Source organism: Falco cherrug, chromosome 6, assembly GCF_023634085.1.
Source record: "Falco cherrug isolate bFalChe1 chromosome 6, bFalChe1.pri, whole genome shotgun sequence".
Classification (NCBI taxonomy): Eukaryota; Metazoa; Chordata; class Aves; order Falconiformes; family Falconidae; genus Falco; species Falco cherrug.
In genome coordinates this window covers 74285819-74302945 of record NC_073702.1, presented here as the reverse complement: position 1 = coordinate 74302945, position 17127 = coordinate 74285819, and the positions used below count along the sequence as shown (strand labels likewise).

At 51.4% G+C, this 17127-nt stretch overlaps 1 protein-coding gene across 17 annotated transcripts in view; it reads left to right on the top strand.

Moving 5' to 3' along the window:
• DTNB (dystrobrevin beta) overlaps positions 1–16078 on the top strand; it is a 214930-nt gene extending 198852 nt beyond the window's left edge. For 14 of the 17 annotated variants that reach the window (XR_008732691.1, XM_055713177.1, XM_055713175.1 and 11 more), the window contains 4 exons: positions 2482–2571; positions 5714–5767; positions 9609–9644; positions 11650–16078. Coding sequence is in view for 15 of the 17 variants with exons in the window: in XM_055713177.1 (XP_055569152.1) it covers positions 2482–2571; positions 5714–5767; positions 9609–9613 (149 nt within the window). In the remaining 2 variants the exon portion in view is untranslated. The remainder of the gene's footprint in view (positions 1–2481; positions 2572–5713; positions 5768–9608; positions 9645–11649) is intronic. The other 3 variants (XR_008732692.1, XM_055713173.1, XM_055713176.1) reach the window with 1 other exon arrangement.
• The last annotated feature ends 1049 nt before the right edge of the window (positions 16079–17127 follow it).

Below are 17127 nucleotides of genomic sequence, written 5' to 3'. Positions count from 1 at the left end.
TTAGATAGGTTTCCTCCATAGGTGATCGCTTGACCTTCCACTTGGCCAGCGGGAGAACGCAATAATGCTGTATTAGAATAAAATGCTTCGATGGTGTTCCAGTTGAAATATCCAGATACAGAGGCCACCATCTAATTAGAAAACTAATGCTGCTGTTTATCATCTTGGAGGAGAAGAAAACGGTCCCTCAGGATTTGTCAGATGCCAGCAGAAAGGTGGATCTCTCCTTGTATAACTTGTGCTTATCCTCTCGTGATAACCACAGAGGTGGCTTATTCAACTACTAGAAAAGCTCTTGCAAGAAAAAAATGGTAAACAAACTCCATAACAAGTTTCCTGGCATGATCCTTCCGGAAAGGCAATCTGCACAATTAGTGCTATTTCATATTAATCATGCAAAATCAGGCAAATTCAAGGCAAGTGGAGAACACAGGAAACAGGATAAAATTTCTCTGTTTTCACATAATAAAATAATTGAATGCTACCAGGCAGGAGGGCTTCGGGTGGCTTCTGCACGTACATGTCCAGACGAGCTCATTAACATTATTCATCTGTTTCACAGGGGAGACAGGCTGGAATTTTACAACCTTTTACTCCCAAGAGTAGTGCCAGGGAGTGCGGTGGCCATGCTTTGCTGGCACATGCAGTGACAGGACTCGGGACATCTAGAGACCTGGATAAAGTGGCCTCCACTGTGTAAGAGATGCAGAGGAATCCCCCAAGCCACAGGTCCCAGACCTGTTGGCCAAAATGTGCATTTTTTTCCTGGGAATTGCACACTGTTTGTACATGCACAGAGACACCCAGTGCCTTATGGCTGCCATGGGCATGATGCTGGTTGGTTGGCAACTTAACCTGGAGGAAGAAGATGACGATGGAAAGCACATCAGCTGAGTGGCATGCTCTGGCAGCGCTGGAACAGCACTAAAATCCATAGGCAAAATGTAGGAGCAGGCGCTCTGATGGCACCCCAGCCAAGGACAGAGTAAAAGCCAGCACAGCATTTGGGACATTAAAGCAGCATGTCTGGAATGAGACACCCAACTTTAAACAAAAGTAAATGTGTAACATACAGTTGTCGTTACCACAGTTCAGTACAGCCGCAGAATGTCACATCAAATGTCTCCGGTGATTCCACACGTGTTGTCTTCATGCCCTCACTGGAGTAAATGGCAGGACAGGATCCCAAATGCCAAGATCTTAGAGCACTGTCAGACACTCAGCATCAAAGTGGTGCTCCCGGAGGCTGTGCCGGTGCGGACATCTGGTGCCTGTGTGGGCTAACAGGCTGCTAAAGCCATTTTCTGTGGGCAGTTAAAGCACAGGAGCGGCCAAGGTGGGGCCAATGAACCGCTGCAGGGACCTGCTTCCAGCAAAGCTTCAGCTCAGGGCTATCGGCTCCGCAACGTGAGAAACTGCAGCCACGGACCACCTACCGGGGCAGAAAACACGACCCCACACCATCAAAGCCTCCAAATAAAATGAAAACAGTGCCGGGCAAAAAGGTGCCAGAGGAAAGGGGGCTCAGCAGGGATGAGGAGTCATATCCTCAAGCATCTGTGGGCACTGGTTGGGGGCTGCAAAGCTGGGGCTGCGATCAGCAGGATGCTCTGCTGCAAGAAAATGGCTGGCTCTGCCAGAGGGCCCAGCACGGGGAACTAGAATAGATGGCGCAGAAGATCATTATCTTCCCAGTGTCAGCAAGAGGCAATAGGCATCATCCTAGGCAGCTTCTGCTGGCTTTGCTCATCTCTTTCAGGAGCAACAGCCAGTTTGATGGTTCCTCTGCAGTCCGTATTACCTTGCTGTTCCCAGTCGTTCTTGCAGAGCCATGGCAGATGTTCAGGTTTCTGGTGGGGTGGCCAGGTCCCTCAAGCAGAGGCTGGCACAAGATGGGTGTCCAGACTGGGACTAGGCAGGTCAGTGTCATAGTGGGGGACAGCAGAGTGCCGTTCCCCCTGGCTGTGTGGCACAGTGAGGAAGAGGATTGCTTCCTCCAGCGATGCAAGAGGAGAGCTCTGCAGAGGCCGAGAATTCAGTTATCTGTTATTCTGCTCAAACCTCAGTGATATTGATTGCAACAGAGAAGCTGGTGGTGATAACGGCTTTGCACAAACAAAGAGCGTGGATGAGCTGCGCCACGGCCAGCACGCAGCAGCTCCTGTTGTGGGGAGAGAAGCATCTGCCCTTGAGCTGCCGTGCAAGTGCTGTCCTTGGCAAGGAGAAGAGCGGTGTGATAGCTAATTAGACAAACAGGCGATCAGGCAGCCAAGCAGAACTGGGCTGTTTCAGAGTAAATTGCCCCCCCTCTCACTCAGCTGAGTTGCTTGGATGGGGCCCTGCCATGTGCTGCAGCGTCTGAGCTCTGTCCCGGGGAGGGCACCCGGTGGGGACCGGTGACGGATGCATGGCTGAGGAGGTGAGCAGTGGCAGCATGGCAGGTGTTAATTCCCGCTGTTTGTGTGTCTGCTTTGCTCCCAGGTACAAGGAGGAACCTCCGCAATGACCTGCTAGTCGCAGCTGATTCCATCACCAACACCATGTCATCGCTGGTGAAGGAGCTGCATTCGGGTAAGAGTTAACTGAGCGGCACGTGCGTACAGCAGAAAAAGGAGAGCTTGAAGCCACAAGATGGAGATTTGTCTTTAGATCTGCTTTTTATAAAAACCATTTGAAAAGTGTAACGTGAGGTTATGTGCTCGTTTCTTCAGTGATATAATGAAAAATATTTTTTAATAGCTGACATCACTGAGAACTCCAAATACCTTCTGAACAGGCTTTCCATTGATTTTATCACTGATAGTTAAGGCAATACCTTATACTACACTGATAGTTAAGGCGGGGTACCATCCAGCCTGGTGGCACCATTGGGTGATTCACAGAGCGGACTCACATCTAGCTCCCGCGCTCCTGCTTATATTGGTCCGTGCATGTATCACAGCACCAAGCGGCTTTTCCAGAGTACCCTGCAGGCGTGTCCTGGACCACTTAGCAGGCAGGAAAAGTGCCGCTTCCCAGTCCCACTTCTGGAAGTCAGAGCTCCTTACCAACACGAGCTGGCGAGTCAGAAGCTGGGGCAGATTTTTTGAGCGAGTCTCCCCAGACTGTCGCTCGGTGGCGGTGATACTTGAGCAGCAGGTGGGACTCCTCTGCAGTGAATCCCTGTTAGACACCGTAACCAGAAATATATAGTAAATGCATGTGAGGCCAATTTCAACAAAGTATTAAACAGTGATGTGGAAAAAAGATAATTATTCCCTTCATGCCCTTTTACTGTGCCAGTGGAGGTAAATGCCCTGATGGGCCTGGAGCGGCTTCTGCTGTAGCCCAAGGCTGCATCCTGTGGCTCTCGAGCCTTGTCAGCTATGATCATTTAGTATTTCAGCAGCTTGTTTGTGGGCTGCCTTCTCTTTTTAAGAAAGAATTAAAGCATTCTGTATTCAGACTGAAGCTCACAGCTTCTATTTTGCCAGCCCCTCGCTGTATCCAGTAGTTGCATTGCATAATCCCCCCCATAAACTTACCAAATTCTGCATTAAAGCCGGTTATGCTTTTTGTTCCCACTGTCCTTAATGGAGAAGTCATAGTTATAAACCAGGTTGATATTTTACTGCTAAGCAGTAAATCCACCCCATCTAAACCCTGTGTCTTGGCTGCTTACACAGCTGTGAGTTAATAAAGTCTTTCATGAATGACAGCAGCATTGCTGGTGCCATTGCAGTGAAGGGCCGTGTGTTTCTTCAATAAATCACCATGCTGGAGACGAACAGCTCTCTTCCCTCTGGGTTGAAACCCGGTGAACAAGCCCTCTGCCCAAAACAGATGTCTGCAGTACTTTATTTTTTGCTTTTAATAGAAGAGCACTTTTGCAGCAGTATGGCTGAGTCCGGGCTGGCTGGTGGCAGAGCTGAAGTGTCAGCTGGACCTGCGACTCTCCTGCTGTCCTCCGAAATCCCAGAGACTTTGGCAAATGCAAACAGCCTGGGTTTGTGCTATCAACAGCCCTTTCAGGCTTGTCAGGGATCGTGCAAAGCAGTTATGGTTCACAGGGGAGTGAAAATGGAATTAATTACAGTCTCCTACTTGAGGTTATGCAGATACTAAAGAAGGCTCCCTTGAAAGTATCTGAAACCATTCCATTTGTGTAAATTAGGAAAAGCATGAGTTATCCTCAGCTGATGAGAGTCAGTGGGATTTAACATATATTGTCCCGGAGGTAAGCTGTGAGAATAGACACCTCCTCCAGCCCCAGGCTCACCCGATATAGCTGCAGGCATTGTGTTCAGAGCGTTTTGTGAGACACTGGTGCGTGCACCACCCACGCCTCTGTTTGTCTCTCCGTACCTTTGCACAAGCTCAGAAAACAGATTCCTTTGGAAAGGAAACACTGCGCCGGGTTACCCTTGCTAGATGGGCTCCCAGAGATGCTCTGACTGTCGTCATCCCCATCCCCCCTCTCCTGCGCCGATAGTCCAGTGCTCCTGGTCCTGCTGAGGGAGCACCAATGGCATTTTTACTCCCGACTGAGCTTAAAAAGACACACAGTGCTGCTCTCCAGGCACCGGCCGTGCTGCTGTGGGAGGTGGCACAGCCCCTGCCCTGCAAAGCTGCTGAACAGCGAGCAGGCTCAGGACGCAAAGCAGCTGCTGAGCTCCAGGTCGCTTCTCTTGTTATTGAAAATGCATTTGGTTTTGTCAGTGATCTCTTTGGCATTACGGGCTCATCGGTAGCCATCGCTGAGTAGGCAGAGGCTGTGTGCCTCCCAGATGTCTCACCGGTCCTGCTGTCAAAGCAACAAAGCAAATGTTTATAAGATCCCCTTTGATCAGATCGATTCAAAACGCTTCAGTTCGTCAACTTGTGCCTTTCATTGCACGGTTTTCTCCCTCTCTCTGCTCTCAGCAGCATGTGAAGTAGGCAGAAGTGGTACCACCACTCATGATAACCATTACCTGTTTACACAGGTCTCATTGAAATGTTGCACAGAGAGATATGAGCCATCATCTTCAGAAGAATGTGACCTTCTGCTCCCACTCTCTGCTACATAAATACGAGCCTGGCCATAAACTCTCTTCAGCTTAACCAGAGTTAAATACAATGAACAGCCAGTGCTCAGACATAAAATGAGCGCCTGTCCCGGGGGGCACAGCCTGTCACCAGTTACGTGGCTTTGCCTCAACGTGAGCATCAGCTCACTGAACACCTTGCGTGGGCAGAACCTGCAGCACCAGGAGGGACCCTCCAAGGTTTTCACCTCACCATAAACCAGTTTCATTTTACTTCTGAAAGTCTAAAAAGCCTGAAAGTCCTGACTGCCTTCCCACTCTATGCATTGTGCAGGGCGTTGTTGCTTACAGTGAATGAGGGACTTTGGTCCAAATACAGCCTGGGCCAGATAGTAGTCCACTCTTGGGCAATGTAGGCACCGCTTCCAGCTAGCGCTCTACAACCTCTAGTCATCTTACCACAATGAAGTGGGGACTCTTTGGCCACCAGCAGCGAACAGGCCTTTTGCCATTGGAAGGATGGTGATGCTTCCACCCAGGTTCTCCTTGGGAGCCTGAACACTTGCCCTCCTTCCCCTCCAGTGTCAGCAGTGCCTGAAAAGCCAGTTCTTCCTTGCCACGGAGAAGTGTTCCCCAAGCATCTATTCTCTCACCTCCTTGTCTCATGTCTGCTTTTCTTTTTTTTTTTTTTTTTTCTTTTTTTGAAGCAGAGGAAGAAGATGAAGAAGAAACAGAAAAAATGCAGAATGGAAAGGACCGAGGTAAGGGCACAAACTATAGCCACAAACTATATCTGTAAAGTATTTTCTGACTTGCTTCTCTGCAGGAGCTCAGGGTGCCATCTCCATTTGGAGCGGGAGAAGGCTCTGAGTGCGGGCAGCTCTGGGTGGAAGCAGCCCCACGTTGCTGGTGCTGCTGTTACGCCACCTGCAGACATGGCACAGGTTTATCTGCTGCTCTGGCCATCACCATGCTGCTGGGTCGTTCTCTCCAACATCTGCCATGGCTTGAGATGACACCATGGCCAGGGTTTCTTCAGGGTGTGTATTCAGCTTTCAAGAATGTTTTGCTTTCAGCAAAGGTCATGCACAGGAATGTGTAAGAAGAGGAGGAGTTGCTCTGAGTGCTGCGAGAAGCTCAGTTCAGAAGAATATATTCAAAAAAACCAAAGTGTGGACTGGTTACTAATGAAGTCCCTGAGCAGTGGGACTGTCATCTGCTGAACCACTGCCTCCTGTGACCTTGGCTGGACAAATGTTCAGAATTACTCTGCTGATGGTAATCCCGTGTAGGCAGTGCCATGGACTGAACGCGGTTTCACAGGAGGTCTCTTTCATCTCCGCTATCCCTGGATTGCAGGTTTAGATGCTTATCCTCCCCAGACCACATCGTTCTTCAGTTCAAATGAATCCATCACACATACTAGCAGAGTTATTCCCAGGGCTGGAAGTGATCATCGCAGGCATGGAGCGCAGCCCCAAGACTGGCAAACAACCGTGCAGCATATGGTTGAGTTGGAGGGGTCTGCAGGAGGTCTGTTCCTCATGCCACAGTCCACAAGCGAACACAAAAGCACCTCCCAGACCCCCCCTTGGGAAGAGACCTTGCTATGGGGTCTCTTGACTTTTGTTTTCTGTGTCTTAAACAAAAGCACAAGAAACAGGCTTGGACAGGTTTGAATCAGCCCGAGCATTTGTCTCACTTGAGACAAACCTAATTTCAGCATCAACAAACCAGAACTTTTTATCCTTTTTTTGTTGTACACTCATTTTCCTTCTGGCTAAGCTGAAGTGGTGGGGCTTATGTTTCTCACCAACAGAGCTCGTTTTCCTATCCAGCAAGTTCTGCAAAGCATTCAGGTGTTTGGAAATGCTCTGCTTCCTGACAGTTTGTCCATCAGGATTAGATACTACAGGTTTGTGTGAAGAAGTGCTCAATGTGAGACATTATCAGTTCATAGGAAGGAATGCAGTAAGTTTTATTTTAGCTAAAACAGGAGTTTTCAAGGCAGAATTGCATTCGCTTTAAATCACGGGACCCTCTTTGCCCTAGAACATTCCTCTTCAGTTAAATATTTTAGATGCTTAGCAGATGACCCTTCTGCTTTTTTCCAAATGTGCATTGTATCTTGCATGGGAAAGGGGGATTCTGAAGAGTTGAAATATGATGTATGGTAGCAGAGACATAGTAAGACAAATTCAGCTCTGTTATTCATTGCAGCAGCGCTGAAGCTGGGGGGGCACTGAGACATGTAACCAAAAGCAGAACTTGGTCCAAAAGCCTTCACGTGGAATGTAAACGTTATCTCTGCCAGAGAGTAAGTGATTTCTTAATGTCACAAAGTTATTGAGATAAAAATCTGGCAGAAAAATCAAGGAAAAATCAATACATGAACTGCAGTCCTCCTGCAGAGTGCGTACACTACGGGAGCTCCTTCAGACACCAAAGCAATGGGGCGTCAGGCTCTGGGGTTTGTGTGGGCTATGTTGAGGATGGGTGTTAGGAAAGCACTTGGTCTCTGCCCACGTTACCTATAGGGACCCGCGGCCAGGATGCCCCAGGCATGCGGGGTCCAACGGGGCTGGCCAGCAGCACCCTGTGCCCACACCGAGCTCTGCCTGCCCCGACACTGTTCTTTGCACAGTGACTTTCTGCATCCCTGGCTCAGCAAAGCTGCCCCTACCTGCAGCAATAGCCTGTTACTTCTCCACCTCCTGAATCAACAAGAAGAAGAATCACTTGCAGCTTGCGTATTCCCCAGCTTCTGCAGTGGTGTAGGCAAGGGGGACGCCAGTCGTCCTCTCGGGGACTCTGCTGCAATGTGTTTCCCAGGGACAGCATCACCCTTGGGCTTCCTCACAAGTTTCTTCACAAAGTTATTTCCTATTTCTCTGTGTCTCAATTAATCAACCTCAGAACTCGCTTCCCTGCTGGAAAGGCTTACATTTGTAGGCTTGATATAGCAGTGGCGTGGTAGGGCTTTAGCAGGATGAAATCATCCGGGAAGACTCCAAGTTGGCTGCGGCTTTTGTGGTTAGGATTACAAATTAAGCAGCATCTCCAGAGAAGATGTCTACAAGGTTTCCAGGCACAGAAGAGCACAGTCGGGAGCTGGCAAAGCCACATCCATCCAGCTGTGTTAGACGTCACCCCACGGCAGTTCAGCCAGCCTCGGTGCTCTCTTTGCATTACCCCTTCTTGAAGCCTGGTGTTACATATCCGTACATTGTGTGTGTGCCAGACATTATTCCAGGTCAGACACCCACTGGGCTAAGGCTGTCCCGCAGTCACTGTTTGCTGTGGCCCTGCTGCCTCTCTCCAAGACAGCATGGTCCTCTTGGTGACCAAGAGGTGAACCCATAACAATGTCACTTGGAACAAGACTCTCCATGAGCTGGACCCTTCATGTATTGGCCATTTGGGTTTTATAACCTCCATATCACTGAAAAGGGGACTAAAGAGCTGTGATCTGCTGGAAAAAAGTGCCTGGTTTGCAGACCCATAAAATTTGTTAGACAAAAATATCCAATTTGAAATACAGTTGTCCATACTGATCAAAACTATAGAGAATGCAGCCATCCCTTCCTGGAGGACAGGACAGAGTCCATCCTCAGCAGATTTGCAGGTGACACCAAAGCATCACGTTGGCATCCAGAGGGACCTCAACAGGCTGGAGAAATGAATGGGCAGGAACCTGATGTGGTTCAACAAGGAGCAGTGTGAAGTCCCTGGGAACAACCCCAGGACAAGCGGGAGGCCACCTGCACACCACTTTGCAAGGAAGAACGTGGGGGTCCTGATGGACACCAAGTTGACCATGAGGCAGCGACGACCCCTTGTGCAATAAAGGTGAATGGTTTCCTGGGCTGACAAAGCATTGCCAGTCAAGGGAGGGGATCCTTCGCCTCTGCCCAGCACTGGTGAGGTGACCCCGGGAGTGCTGGGTCCAGCGCTGGGCTCCCCAATATGAGAGGGGCACGGACTGGAGAGAGTATAGGTAAAGGCCATGGCAGTGATTAAAGCATTGAAGCATCTGTCACATGAGGAGAAGCAGAGAGAGCTGGGATCAAATCAATGTGTGTCAATAACTGATGGGAAGGATTAAAGAAAACTGAGCCAGAGTCTTCTCAGTGGTGGCCAGTGGCAAGGCAAGAGGCAACAGGCACTCGTCAAAATACAGAAAATCCTGCTTGAACATAAAAAACAGTTTTGTACCGTGAGGTTGGTAAAATGCTGGCACAGGTGGCGCAGAGGTGTGGGGTCTCCAGCCTTGGAGCTACTCAAAACCAGATGGAACAAGGTTCTTAGCAGCTTGCAGGGGCTGAGCCTGCTTTGAGGTGGGGGGATGGACTGAGCAATCCCCCGGTGGTCCCTTCCCACCTCAGCAATGCTGTCATTTCTGGGATTGGATGAGATCAGATCACCTTTCTACCTGCCTTGTATTTTGGAGGACTCGCCATTTATCCCAGTGCCTATAAAGCTGTTTACAGGCTGGAGAAGAATTGCCCCTTAGAGCAGTAAGAGATGAGGAGGGTGGCTTTTTCATTTTGCGGGGAATAAAATTACCTGATTTCTAAAGATGCCTTTTCCCCTGTGTTTCAGGTTAGATCGACGACCACAGGCTGTACAGTAATTCAGGTAAGGATGGATATATTTTTTTCTTCCCATCTCCAGCATCACAGTTCTGTACGTACCATTGCAATGTGTAGGACCAAGTCCCTGGACACTTTCTGTTCTTTATCTCCTATTTCTGAACAAGGAAGGTTCCCCGCCTGCCCATTGCTCTGCAACCATTCAAAAGGGCGTTGAGTCTTTCCTTGTAAAGACCCAGTTCTGCTCCTGCTGCAAACAGTGGGAAAACATCATTAACCTCAGTGGGAACAGCATTATCTCGCGTTTGATTGGTATTGCTTCTATACTGAGAGGCCTCAGCCAGGAAATAGGACCCTATTGTGATGGACACTGTCCAGTTGTACTAAAAATACAATCTCTACCCTCAAAGAGCCTGCACTTTAAGTTATAATAAGGCACAACAGATGGATAGACAAACAGGTGGCTGGAGAGCACGATAGAGTGGTAAGGGAGAAAGCCTGAGCCCTGTGGTGACAATGCCTCTGAAGGACCTGAATAAGATCCTTATCTTCCCCATCTGAAAAGCTGGTAGGAGGGTGCCCTATCGGGTTTCTACACTGCCCTTGCACTCACTGGAGGTTTCCCACAGCCACAATGCCCATCTTTCACCATTGCCAGTGAGAAGGAGGGTTCTCGCAGCAGAAAAATGTGCTGCAGACACACATGTCATTAGCCAGCACAGGACGGGGACGGGCGTAGTAGGTCACCTTCCTCCTAGGAACCTTGTCCTTCACACTGTAGCTTCCTTAGTTGCAGCAAACAGGCAGAAGAAAGTCTTTTATCTTTAACTTACTGGTTCAGACCCAGACCATGGTGGTCAGTGGCTGTGGACCAGGTGAATTAGTTGAGATGGATCTGAAACACAATTTTGCATGATAAAGCCACCACCATGGTCCTCTAAAGGTAATTTGCAAAAGAGAAAAAAGAGGGTTTGCCCTTTCTGCCTCCCTGCCATTTCAGTGGTGGATAGAGATAACCCGAAAGTGGCTTGAGAGTTTTTCTGATAGTTTTTACATTAGAAATTCAAGTCCTGCCTGATCTGGGAAACAATCTGGTAACTCAAGAAGGAGTGAAATTATACCATTAGAGAGGAAGCCAGCAATGGAGAGCTGTTTATACTGCTGTGTGTGGCTTTTTCTTAATGTCCCTTTAACTCTAATGGCTTTGGAGAAAAGGATGGCTTTGACCCTGGTCACCCCTTAGCCACTGATCTGGAGATGAGCAGTTACCTGTTCCCTGAGAAGCCCAGCAGTGCCTCCAACACCACCAGTGACTGCGGCTGATGAGCGCTAAATTATAAACAACTGAAAAAATAAAAGTGAGAAATTACTTTCAGGTTTTTTTATCATCCAGAGAAAATTAAGAAAGACATGTCAGTGAAAGAAAAAAATCCTTTAAACCATGGTGGTTCTTCATTAAGTTCCTCGCATTCCTGTTTGTTGTGCCAGGACTTGTGATGGATCGTCCCGAGCCTTCATGGTGGTGATGTGGTCCTGCCAAGCGGAACCGGTGGTTCTGGCCACCCTTTGGCTCTGGGTGCCTACCGATGATGGGGGTGGGGCTGGGATGGGCAGCACTGTCAGGGGCTCTATGTTAACAGATCTTCGCTGTCCTGGGGGGAAAGTGCCCAGCACCAGCCTCACCTTGGCTGCAAGGTCAACTGTGACAGCTTACAGACCTTCACTGGCAGGACCTGGGGACCTGCCCCAGCACCATGGTCCTGGTGTCATTGACTCGGGAGCTCATGTTCCCTCTATGTCCCAGGTCTTCTGGGGCCCAAGGTAAGGAGCTCTGGGCTCAGCATGGTCATGGTGGCTGCCACACGCTTGGTCTGCACCGAGCTTGCCAGGGTGGCCCCAGGGATGCACAGCCCCAACCCGAAGGTTCAGGAGGTCCCAGGAGAGAAGCTCTGTGACCATGCAGGAGCTGATCTCCAGAGCCGTGAGGGGTCAGGCTGGAGCTCTGCTCTCTGCAGATGCTGACATCACGGTGTGTATTTCTGATGACGCAGGCATGGAGGGCTATGCTTACGATCGAGACGTCTCCCCATCCTTTGGAAGAGGCACGTTTCAGCCAATACATTCACCATCGTGCAACTGTGACCGATCTCAACCACCTGCTGACAAAAGCGGCTTTCTCCGAACCACCCAGAGGGCTTTCCCCATGGGCACTTGCCTCTTAGGTCATTGCATGTACTATTTTCCTCCATGTGTTTACTAATGATAATCAGACAATGCCCCATCAAACTCAGCAGTTTATGGGAGGTTATAAAAAAAAAAAAAAAAGGAAAGCTAATACTCCCTGCTCCTGCTAAGCGTACTGATCTTTTTTGATTTCTTCCCACATGGTGTCATGGAGTCATCATCACGTCACATGCTGGTTATTTCCTCCTGACTTCTGCCCCTCAGTATGCATGAAAAAAAATGGGTGTTAAGCCTCCTGGGGTCCCTTGCGTGTGACATGAAGGGGATTCTGCCTTCAAAAAACCTACCTTCTGAAAATACTGTGCTGTCTGTCAGTGTCTGGTTGCCGTCACGTGATATCGCGTGTCGTCCTGGTGAATGGCAGGGCATGCCACGGGTGAAGGGATGCACAGCCAGAGCAGCAGCAGCAGTGATGGGCCACCAGCCACCTGCCTCCCAGCGTTCCTGGCTCTGCTTTCAGACTGTTAAAAAATCTCCCTTTACAAGCAGAGAATTCAGGGGCGACCATTGCTAGGCTTAGGTTAGCATCTCCGTGTTCATTTTCAAGAGTCACATTCAGTTTTGTTTAAAATTAGGAGAAATAACCAAGTTGTGTAGTCTGAGGCTGAGCTCACCACGCTCTGATCCTTGCTAGGCTTTTCTTCCATCGCTGCTTAGAAAACATTGTAATCAGTTCCAATCACTGGTGATTTTATTTTTTTTTTTTCCTTGCTGCTTAGGAATGATATTTTTAGTGGAAGGAGCTGAGTGCCCTAATGCATCTATAAATATTTATCACAGGTGATGAATGGAAAGAAGTGATAAACCCTGAAACCAGCCCTCAGCTTTTCTTCCTGTCTGAACCGATATGTGGCCTCGGTTCTCGGTGGAAAGTGCTTGTCGGGTACCTACAACCCTTGGGGAAAGAGAAAATAAACAACGTGGTGGCCACAGATTTAGTTGAATATAAATATTGTGAATGAGCTGTCAAGAAGGAAAGGAAAGTGATGATAACCTGGTGTAGCATGTTAGCTTTAGCCTGCCAAAGAGAGTGTGCTCGCAGGGACAGGGAAGGGTTCATGTGCATTTTCAGCTGAATTTGCTGAATTAGGACCTGCAGCAGCTTTGGCTAAAGCTACAGGCAGGTTCGAGCACCAAAAATAGGAAGGCTTTGCTGATGGCCACGCTCAGGGACCTGCCAGGGCAGTGAAGGTGGTTGGCAGCTGGAAGTGTTATGGCTGTGCAGGCATCAGGGTCTTCCTCCTGCTGACCAGAGGTGCAAGGGACCAGGGAGTTTGCATCACACTGGTGGGATCTCCTGGCACCTTGTGCGGGTAAAAGCCTGGGGGTTCCCAGCTAAGCCGCACTGGGGCCAGCGGCTGAGCCATGGGCATCCTCCAGGAACTGGACGCCTGCACCAGCAGCAGTGCCAGAGGCGGGGGACTGCACCGTGGGGCAGCCCGGGGTGGTGATGGGAGAGCCCTCAGCAGCATGTGGGATGGTGAGGTGGAAGTCGTCACCTCTTCAAAGGTGCCAGGGTCCAAACTGTAGCACAGAAAGGGAAGGATAGGATGAATATATATCTCCTGTAGCCGTTGGGGAAGGACATTAAGCACGAAGCCAGGATCACAGGGGAGTGTCACCTTTGCTGCTTTTTTCCTGTTATTACTCACCCTGTGACTTTCCCTTCTCGCTTTTGCTACCATGATTGCCAGGAGGCAAAGCCTCCTGCCACAGCCACCACCTCCGCCGCGAGCATCTCTCTGAGCCTGCAGTCCAGCCACAGCTGGAGGAGGTGCAGGTGGCACTGCTGGGACCTGCCACCACTGACTGCCACCACTCCGGCTGGTCGGGCGCTGAGGGGAGACATTGGGAAGACACCCCCCAACAGGGGTCTTGCAGCCAGCCCTGCTGGGGATGCAGATGGGAGGCAGCCATCGCCTCGTGGGCTGACGCAAGCTGAGGTACAGCAGGGAGGGTGCTCGTGCCTCTCCTTCCCCACCAAGCACTGCTGGTGACAGTGAGGCAAGCTGGGGCGTCTGGGCTTTGTTTGGAAAACCTGGAGGGATCAATGGGGGTTTGTACAGACGCAGCCGGGACATCATCCGTGTATGTTAAATGTGACCCTGCGTGCCATGGCTTTGCATTACCTCCCCGACAGTGCCATTTATTTCAGCCAGCAAAGTGTTTTAGCAGATGCTTTATATTATTGCAAGGCTGGGGCTGCAGGGTGGTGCTGGCTGATGCCGCACTGGCTGCTGCTGGGAGGATGGCATTTGCCCAGCAAGCTGCCGCTGGAGCGGGAGGAACCTGTGTCCCTGCTGATCTGAAGGGTCCTGGAAAGGCCACGGTCATGCAGGCACAGCTCCGGTATCGGGCACCCTGCAGCCAGCAAGAGCAACCAGGCACTGGGGTGATGGAGAGCAAGGGCAGCTGCTGGCCCGGTCTATGCATCAGATCACCAAGACCTGATCTTAATTGCACTTGTCCTCGTTAGCCTGTGTCTGATAGCTTCCCTCTGCTATCGCTCAGAGGTGACAGGAACGATGCCACAGCATCCCCCCAGCCTTCCCCTGCAGCACACAGTGATGCTGAGGAGAGGGAGCTTGGCTTGGCACTGCCCTGGGCTGTCATGGTGTTACCCAAGGGTGTCATTCAGGGAGGTCACCGCTGGTCCCCAGACCCTGTCAGTGAAGCCCAGCTGGTGCAGGTAGTCCCAGTGCTGTGCGGTCTGCCCTCACCGTGCCACTGCCCCAGGCATCAGCCTGGCACTGCAGTAGGCAGTGTGGGATTGAGGCACGGACTGGCCCAGCAGAGCCCAGGAATCATGGGGACAAACATGAATGTTCCCAGCTGTGCCATGGCCATAAAGGGAGTTCTTGGGCCAGGCAGGACATTCGGGATCATTTTGCACCCCAGTAACACCAGGCAGCTCCACCGGTGATGTGCTGGGACATCATGCCCAGCACCTCATCTTGCTTGCAGTTAACTTTGAAACCTGCTTATGAACTATTGTTTGCCTTTGGAATAATTGCCTTAAACCCCTGAGGGGAACAGTTCAGGCCAGGCTTTAATAGATGTCCCCAGGCTGTGTTTTCCTCCAGTGTCACTACACCCCAGCCCCCCAGCTGCTCACCCGAGTCCTTGCTCAGCACTCAGGATGCAGCATCCTGGAGGCTGCTGGGGAAGTCTGCCCAGCCACACCAGAGAGCCCCCGGGGTCAGTGCCGGGCATGTGTGTGGGTATGCACATGTGTGCCTTTGTGCATGTGTGTGTGTGCATGCACCCCTGCGTGCGCCCACGTGCACTGCAGGCAGCGTGTCAGTGCTCTTGGGAGATGCGCTGGGTCTGAGTGCGCCTGCCAGTACCCCCCTGCCCGGCTCTGCCGCCCAGCATCTGCCCACAGCCTTGAGGCTGCTGGTAAAAAATAACTAGCCACAAATATGGTTCTTTTCTTTCAACTGTGGGAGTTTTATTTTATGCAACTGGATGGTTATTTTTTGTCGGGACCCAGGAATGGGAGTCACCAGCTAAAAGTAGGGCCAGATGCAGAGCCTGGGGAGGATGGCAGGGCCCCCGGCAGAGACCGGCTGGGCACAGCGCTGGCAGAGCCAGGCAGGTGCAGGGAGCAGGCAGGGGCCACGGTGTTGGGCGTTGCTGCTGAATCCCATGGACAGTGCGTTGACACAGGCTGTAGGGAACACCTTTAAATGAAAAAGCAAAACGCTACCTACAAATATTTTCTCATGGGAAAGTTACCCAGACTGAGCCGTGTCCCTGCGTTAGCATGCCCAGCCGGTGCCCCAGTGCCAGGGGTTGGTGCCAGAAGAGGGAGACCACCAGTTTCCATGAGGTAGGGAATAGGGATGGGCACAGTGCAGTGTGTCCTGCACCCAGCTGGTCTGTCAGTGATGTGCGAAAGGAAGGCAGCAGCTTTGGCCACTCATGCCATCCCTCAGCATATGGGTGCTGAGGCTCCCCCAGCCCCAGCCATGCCCACACAATCCCCAGCAGCACAGCCTGGTGGCTGGGGGTCGGGGATTGCACCAAGCTTTGGTTCCGTTCCCTGTTCCTGGTGCCACATGAGTGCGGCTGCTGGTGAGTGCAGAAGTAAGCGGGAGCATCCCTGGGAGCAGTTGGCAAACCCGTGCTGGAGCCGACGCTGTAAGTGTTGGGAATGTCTCTAACAGAAACCTGTACACTGGAAGCCATGTTCTGTCACCTGCCAAATATTCAATAAATTCATCTCATCATTAAGGGGTGTCTTGTCCCTTCACCACAGAGGTGTTTGAGAAAAAGGAAAAATAAAAAGGTTTTTAATAGGAAATGACTGTTCCAAAGGAGCACGCAGTATGAGAGCAGCTGCCGGCGCTTTGCCGTGGGTTCATACAGAGCAGCGGAGTCAGGAGATTACCCGCATTTGTCATGGCTGCAGGTCACTGGGAGCAGACAGAGCTGCCTGTGTTCGAGGACCCAGCATCCACCACATCTGTGCCATCAGCACGGCACCAGAGCCCCAGCCCAGCTGCCCCCATCCCACCAGATGTTCCCCCCCACTGCACCAGCAAGCACATCTGGTGGTGGCAGAAAGGGTGAGGGCCAGGCTTGGAGGGCAGTCAGGCATCAAGGCGGGAGCATCTGCACCAGACACACACACACACGCACACGCACACACCCCACCCGATCCCTTCCCAGCACAGTATCAGAAACTGTACGGGGGGGGCTGGGGTTTGGGATAGCTGGTACCCAACCCCCCAGAAAAGGGCCCTGCAATGGTGGGGACATTCTCACCACTGCTCCCCCCAGATGTGGAGCTGGTGATGGAGGGATGCTCGTGCCCCATCCAGCCCTGGTGCGCCTTCCATGGGGATGCCCACTGCCGGACCCAGCAGCAACGCCTGGACCCTCCTGTGACCACTGCTGGGGGATCCCCCAGCTCTCACCATCCCCAGGCAGAGCCGCGGCTGGCGGGGGCAGGCTGGGCTCACGGAGAGGAAACCTTAGCCCCCGGAATCCACAGCTTGATGGGCACAGATGCAGCCCCTCCACTTCACAGCCCCGATTTGGCACGGCACTGCCCAGCTCCAGGCGCTCATTTGTTTTAGGGATTAGGTGCCTCTGTGGGAAAGATACAGACCCTACCCACAGCCAGGGGGGCTCCCGGCTGCCGCCAGGCCTGGGGCAGCTTCCTGCTCCTCTCAGTCCAGCGTGAGGTGAGAGCAGGACCAAGAATCCCCCGGCCAAGTATGTGCCCGGGGGGAGCAGTGGGTGCTCCACCCCCCAACCTCTCAGCAGTGCCCAGGACG